The 7,040-nt window shown below is 46.3% G+C and overlaps 1 protein-coding gene across 3 annotated transcripts; it reads right to left on the bottom strand.

Moving 5' to 3' along the window:
- Positions 1-285: 285 nt before the first annotated feature.
- Positions 286-6,940, bottom strand: NUDT9 (nudix hydrolase 9). 3 transcript variants are annotated; one of them, XM_082281420.1, is made up of 8 exons: positions 6,875-6,940; positions 5,258-5,494; positions 4,114-4,206; positions 3,494-3,580; positions 2,490-2,601; positions 2,162-2,308; positions 1,829-1,913; positions 286-893 (listed from the first exon to the last, which is right to left on the bottom strand). In XM_082281420.1, the coding sequence occupies exons 1-8, from the start codon at positions 6,904-6,906 to the stop codon at positions 718-720; spliced, it is 969 nt and encodes a 322-aa protein (XP_082137546.1). In that variant the 5' UTR covers positions 6,907-6,940; the 3' UTR covers positions 286-717. The 3 variants fall into 3 exon arrangements, with proteins under 3 accessions (XP_082137546.1, XP_082137547.1, XP_082137545.1); XM_082281421.1 differs by lacking the exon at positions 6,875-6,940 and adding an exon at positions 6,679-6,708; XM_082281419.1 differs by lacking the exon at positions 6,875-6,940 and adding an exon at positions 6,135-6,668.
- Positions 6,941-7,040: the final 100 nt, after the last annotated feature.

The following is a 7,040-nucleotide window of genomic DNA, read 5'->3' as shown; positions in this document are numbered from 1 at the left end:
GAAACCAGAACAATTTACAAGACTATACTTTAAGGCTGCTCTTTTCCAGTGACTCTGTTTATGCTGCAGTCTCCACAACTGCTGTACTGCCATAAGCAGTGGGAAGAGAGGAACCTCAAAATTCAGCTCTTCAAATCAGTCATGAAGTTTCATCCTCCAACAGTTTTCTTTTTACACAGAGGCATTGTCACACATTCAGATGTGAATACCAGCCATGCTGTAAACGAAAAAGTAATTAAATGTGAAAACTAATCTCTCAAAATAGAAAATCACTGCAAAGTGAAATGACTCAGAAAAGAAATTTCGCTTTATTATTCAGCACTTAAATCATTATTCAGGTTATCCTACAAGTCTCTCATTCCTTAGGGATTCATACTTATTCATACAGGGAAACAGTGCAAGAACACAGAGCTAAGGTGAACAGCCTGTGAACTACCACCAGTCAGAATCCCAGTGTTGCCATGCAGATCTGCGGACATCATGAAACAGCTACAAATAACGAAGCCAAGAAAGCAAACCAAGAGCCCCACATTCTTCTCATTTCACACTAGCTAAGAAATAAAAAGAAGCAACCTGAAGTCTCTGAAAAACCCTCTGTTTATCACTGTGTTTTTCCCAGCTGAATTTCACAGAATTTTCACTGAGGATGACAATGACATCTGTTTAAAGGCTGGAAAATATATTCTCTGTGCCATGTCTGTCGGTTCCAAGTTTCCATCACTCGTGGCACTCAGATCCAGGATCCTCACTCCAGTGGGCTCCCCGTTTCTCAGTCACCAGCTTGATGAAGTAGCTGTGACTTGCATACAGCTCGAGCTTCTCACTGATGTCAACCCACTTCACCACTCCAGCATCATCACCTGCTTCCAGAGGCAAGTTATCCATCGTCTCACCTGTTCACAAAATGAGAGTTAGGATATGCTATTGCCTCTTCCTGCTTTTTCCCCCTCTCACATCCTATCAGTTCTGCCCTTCCACAATGCTCCTTCACAGGCAGCAACCTTCTACTGCTTCTCAGAGAAAAAACAACTAAGTTTCTCCCTGATTCTGTGCCAGAAACATTTTTCATACCTGCACTATTTTAAGGCAAACCTGAGAGGCAAATCTGAGTTAACTCCTTGTCACCACTCTTAGGGTATCACCAGCAGCATGAAAAGTTATAGAAACTATCATGACAACACGTACTCATTACCTCAAGTTTAGCCAATACATCTGCCTGGATTTTTGTTTGTTTGCTTAACATTTGACTGCTGCTTTTCTCACATACAATTCTAAAGGACAAACTGAATTCTGAAACTTATATATGCTTATGAAAAAACAAAAATAATTAAAACTTTACTAGAGGCCCCAAAATCAAAAATAACACTTTTTGCATAAAGGCTTCTGAACTGCTCTCTTTTTGAAGTTTTTACTCTGTTTTTAAAGAATTTCAGGACTTCATAGACAACAACCAAGGAAATGCTTTTCCATTCCGTATTGGAAACAAGGGCCAAAGATACACTATCTCCACTACTTCTGGGGGCCGATAAATCTAGGACCAGCCACATGTGAAACTTTACAACTGGCATCTACTACCCAAAATTCAGTGGAAATGTCACTACATGAAATCTCTAGCTTGAACAACTCAGAATCACCTAAAAAGATTTATCTTACAGGTGAAAAATGGGAAAGGCAAGATAACAGATCAATTTAACAATCTAGCCCCATATTTTACACCTGACTTTCATGCTCCCCCAATTTCATTGCCATTCTCAGCTCAAGAACAGTCCCAATTTCAAATCAACATATGGAGTAGAAGACAACTAAGAGCACCCCTGGAGATATTTACCTGTTTCATCATGATAGTTCACAGCCTCTGTCTCCATCCAGGCATTATCAGTGTTACGAGGGTCATCCACATATCCTCTGTACACCTGTAAGGCCCCAAACAAACCAGAACAAGCTCAGTGTCACAACAAGCAAGGTGGAATCAGTCATACTTTTTTCTTTCCCTCTGACACATTTGCCCTTACAGAGTTTTCAACAGTCCCTTCCATTTCCTACACCCCAAGAACGTGAGCATCATGACTTATTTTCATTTCAGTTGCACTTCCTCAGGCTCCATACAGCTGTGAGTTACATGCACAGCTCAAGAGGCTACCACAAGAGACACAGAGCTCACCACAAAGTGTTCCTGGCTGAACAGCTTCTGGAGCTGCTTCTCCAATTTTGCTTTCTCCTCAGGCGATTTCTGCAGAGAGTTCAAGGCCTCCTCCTCAAATTCTCGCTTCAGGGTAGCAGAGATCTTCTCCCCTGGGTCCACCATCCCCTTAGAGGGGGGAAAACAAACAAACAAACAAACAAACAAACAAAGACTATCCCTCAGATTCTACAAATTTTAACTCCTGGCTCATAGTATGTTACATCCTCCTGCATCATACACGTGCCTTATCAGCCTCATGGCCTCACCAGCAGGGAAATGTCAATTGCCTCTGGAACTTTGCCCTTACCCCTGGAATGGCCCACTCCCCACAGTCTCTCCTCTTGATGGCTACGAACTGCAAGATGTTCTTGCCAGTACCTGGATGAGCAACTTTATTGCCACTTCCGTCCCTTTTCCACCTGCAGCAAATGACAAACAAGAACATGTTTTGCTGCTTCTTGACACAAGGGCCTGAGAGAGGGACAGGAGGGCACTGCCACCTGTGAGGGGACAAACAAGGCAGAGAATGGACAGTCAGGGTGGACTGATGGATGCCATCCAGCAGGATTGCAACCAAGGGTAGAACACTGATGGTTTTCCTCAGCCAAAAGGGCAGAAAATGCCCATGAGGCACATTTCTGCAGCCAGGCTGGTAGCAGCAGCTCCTTCTGAAAGCTCCCTGAGCTGCACCTGTGCCAATCCATACTAAGCAGATGAGAATGTCTCTGCTGGAACAGAATGGTCGCACAGGCTGCAGCAGCGCCAGGACAAAGCCACAAGCAGCCACCATCGCCTTCAGTAAAGAATTAAGAACTACCAATAGGAAAAGCAAAAAGCTGTCTAAAAAAAAAAATAAAACAAAAACAATGCCAGCATTTACTTTCAAGGAAGAAACTCGGTAGCATCGGCATCCTTCTGGAAAGCGGAAGAAGTAAAATGCATCAGGATGATTTTCCACAATGGTTCTGCCTTCAGCATGGCACTTTCTAGTTTGCACTTCTGTTAACCACACAATCTTTTCTGAATGCTTTGTGTAAAATGTTTAGCACCCATACACACATCCTGCTGGGAAAAGCACATCAAAACAAAGCATGCAGTGACCAAAAGAGCATCCTAATCCCACCTTCTCTCATCACAAACTAAGTCAAGTTAGTGTTTCTTACATAACAAAAGCAGAATGGGCTTACACATAGAGAACACACAGAGAAAACAGTCATGAAAAATAATAACCTGTCCAGAGAGGCAGAAAAGAAGTAAAAGGTATGGTTTTTTTCTCTACTGCAGGGTACCTTGCAGTCACGTGTCCCTTACCTGGTTACAACAGGATCAGCAGCATGGTTTGGTCCCCAGCGCCCCAACAACCCTCTGCCGGTGAGGCCAGTCCTTCCTGCTGGATTCCTGAAATAAATGCCACACTACATGACTTACATAATCCTGAACTGGTTCCAAATAGAAATTAAGCCCAGCCACACCCAGCTCCTCTGATCTCTGAGGATCACCTGAAACACAAGGGAGTTTATTTTCTGCTAAATTTCCATACCCTTAACACAACAGTGCATTAACCATATTTACTTCCCCACATTCAAAATATTCTACAAAAAAAACCCCAAACAAACAAAAAACCCAACCAAAACAAAACAAAACAAACAAAAAAACCAAACAAAAAAAAAAACTCTCAAAAAAACCACAAATCAAGATTAAATAACAAAAAATGGAAGGACAGCAACACATATGTGGTGTCACCATGTGCTTTAAAGGGCAAGAGACACAGCATGTTTTTCTCCTTCACCAGTGTCGATTCATCAAACTAGGTTCCATTTTTCTCTCTTGGCTTATTCCCAGCAGGTACCACGTATCAGAACTGACAGACCTGTAACAGCACTGAAACCACATCACTGAAATGAATATGCAAACAATAACCCCACACTCACCGGGGTCTCCCATTTTCAACCACATACAAGCCATTCAGACTCTTCCTCTCCACTTCCCCATCTCTCTCATTGAATTTGGGAGAAAAACCATCACTGCATGAAAAAAAGAATTTAACAGAGATAAATTATAAAACATATTATAAATTATAAAGCTTGCATGCCACCCATCAGACCAGCAACACCCCTTTGATCAATGAGCAGTTTCTACCAGAACTGGAATTGCAGGCCCTCCCTTTTCTAAAGGAGGCTATAAAGTCTCAACCTTTACTGATGACAGTCCCTCTGTATTTAGTTCTGCAGGCAAAAGTGCAGAACTAAAGTATTTAATATTGCATCTCTCTCAAGTTTCATTTAGACAGTGTTTAGAAACACTTTAGAAAGTTTTTCAAAGGTATTTTTGTTAAGGTTAGAGCTGGAGAATCACAGAATCATTTTGGTTGGAAAAGACCCTTAAAATCACCAAATTCCATGAAGCACTGCCAAGCCCACCAGACATCTTTTAAACACCTCCAGGGATGGTGACTCCACCACTTCCCTGGGCAGCCTGTACCAGTGCCTGACAAACTTTTTGCTGAAGAAATTTTTCCTAATAGCCCATCTAAACCTCACCTGGCACAATGCGAGGCTGTTTCCTATTCTCCTACCCCTTGTTACTTAAGGCAGAAGAACTGACACCTCCATTGTTACATACTCACAAAAAAATTACTGCAATTAATTCAGCCTGTCACATTTCCTGAGTCAGAGTGCTCACTTCAAGAAGTATGATTACACTTTCTTTTTTCATTCACTTTCTTTTTTGCATTCCAACCATGAACGAACAAACAAATGTATCACTAAAATGTTCTTCCAAACTCTTAAGGAGAATTAGGAGATTTTTATTTAGCTCACAACACAGAGAAACACTTACACAGCATCAACAGCTGCCCATTATTCCAATCTCAACCATCAGCTCAGTAAAATCATGTGTCAAAGACCTTCACAACAAACCCAAACCGTTCAATTCTCTAACCATCACTTTTCTTAATCTTGACTTTCACACATCACTGTAGAATCACACATCACTTAAGATGATCTTGTTAAATCAATTCATTACTATTTCCTGCTTCCATGTTCACAGGGGAAAAAAGTTACCATTTCCACTCACTTAATTTGGGGATCTGCCCAACTGGGTCCAGCCAAAACAGACTCTGCAGTGTACTCCACAGGATTATAATCTTTCCACTCAGTCAGCCAGCCCACTTTATCTTCAGGAACGTGGCTACGCTCAATGTGTGATCCTGGATATGGGGAAGTGAGAGCTTTGCTGTGGTGGAACTTCACATTGTAACTGTTGAACATGTTTACAGGATGAAGACGGGACCAACAGTTTGCAGATAAGTTACTAAAAGAAAAAAAAAAAAACAAAAACCACACTAGGCTTTAACCTGCTATTTAATGCCGGATCTGTAAAGCATATTACGGCAAGCGGAATAGACTCGGCTCTTTCACAGAATCACAGAATCAATCAGGTTGGAAAAGATCTTTGAGATCATCGCGTCCAACCTATGACCAAATACCACCGTGTCACCTCAACCATAGCACTGAGCGCCACGTCCAGTCTTTCCTTAAACATCTCCCGGGATGGTGGCTCCACCACCTCCCTGGGCAGCCCACTCTAACGTCTAATCCCCCTTTTCATGAAGAAATTCCTCCTAATATCGAACTCGCGAAACACCTGAAATTCACAAAAAAATCCCTTTAACAGAGACGTGGAAAAGGACACCACCGCTTTTTTACTTTTCAGTAATGACATCACTTTAAGGGACAGCCCGGCTTGCCCTTCTGCCCCGCCCCAAAGGGACACCCTGAGACACCGCACACCCCGGCCAAGCTCCCCCTCGGCGGGCAGGGGGTGCACGGCAGCGCCGGGATCTCGGCCGGGCCATGAGGCGGCTGCTCCCGGCGGAACAGGCCGCCGACCGCCGGCAGCGATACCGGGGCGCGACCCGGGCTCCGCGCAGCTCCGCCACCGCCCGCGGTACCTCTGGGCCGGGGGGCGCTGGGCAGCGCCCCGGGCGCTCAGCAGGACGGAGAACGAGAGCACAGCCACCGCCCGAGGCAGAACTCCGGCCGGCAGCGGCATCGGCCCCGCCGCGACCGCACCGCAGCGGGGGCAACCCCGCCTCAGCCCCGGGGCCGGGCCGGGGCGCTGGGCCGGGGCCGGGAGCGGGAGTGAGGCGCTGGGCCGGCGATGCGAGGCAGCCCGCTCTAGGACCCCGCTCCTTGTCACCGCTCCGGGATCCCGCTCCTTGCCGAGCCGCGGGCAGCCCCGCAGTGCCGCCCCGCGCTGTACAAGCTGGCTCCGAATTGGCGGCAGCGGCGCCAATGGCAGCGCCCGGTGCCGGGTCTGCCTGGGGCGCAGCGCCTTCCCCACGGCAGCCCCGCAGTGCCCGCACAGTCTCCGTGTTTTGGCCGCTGCTGGGCAGCGCTCCCACAGCCTCAGCGCTGTGTCCCCAACATTCCTAGCCCCATCACTGAGAAGGATCCTGGGAGCGGACACAACTAGGCCAGTTTACCCAAACCGACCAAAGGGCTACTCCATGCCACATGACGTCAGCTCAGCTATAAAACATAAGGAAATGAAGAGGAGGAAGGGGAGGGCATTGGTTATTTACAGTGTTTGCCTTCCGGAGCGACCGATGTGCCTGCGGAAACCCTGCTTCCCGCGGGGAAGTAGAGAATAAACTTTCCTCTTTTTTTATCTTTTACTTTAATCAACTACCTTATCCCAACGTAGGAATCGCCATTCCCCATGTAATTTTCCCTCCCCTGTAGAGCCGGGACGGGGGAACCACAGATCGGCCCGGTGCGCACCCGGTCGCCGGGGGCGGCCAAACCTCCGCACCCCGCCCCGGCCTGGCTCCGCCCACGGACGCGCCCCCGCGCTT

Source organism: Coloeus monedula (genome assembly GCF_965178545.1).
Source record: "Coloeus monedula genome assembly, chromosome: 5".
Taxonomy (NCBI): domain Eukaryota; kingdom Metazoa; phylum Chordata; class Aves; order Passeriformes; family Corvidae; genus Coloeus; species Coloeus monedula.
Note: the sequence above shows the minus strand (reverse complement) of the source record. Positions and strands in the feature narration are given on the sequence as shown.

What these genes read in the sequence shown, in the direction of transcription:
- NUDT9 (XM_082281419.1), bottom strand. Translation starts at nt 6,235, where the DNA reads ATGCCGCTGCCGGCCGGAGTTCTGCCTCGGGCGGTGGCTGTGCTCTCG. An exon ending in TGGGCAGATCCCCAAATTAA is followed by an intron (nt 4,207 to 5,257) that starts GTGAGTGGAAAT and finishes TTTTTCATGCAG; the next exon opens with TGATGGTTTTTCTCCCAAAT. An exon ending in GTTGAAAATGGGAGACCCCG is followed by an intron (nt 3,581 to 4,113) that starts GTGAGTGTGGGG and finishes CATTTATTTCAG; the next exon opens with GAATCCAGCAGGAAGGACTG.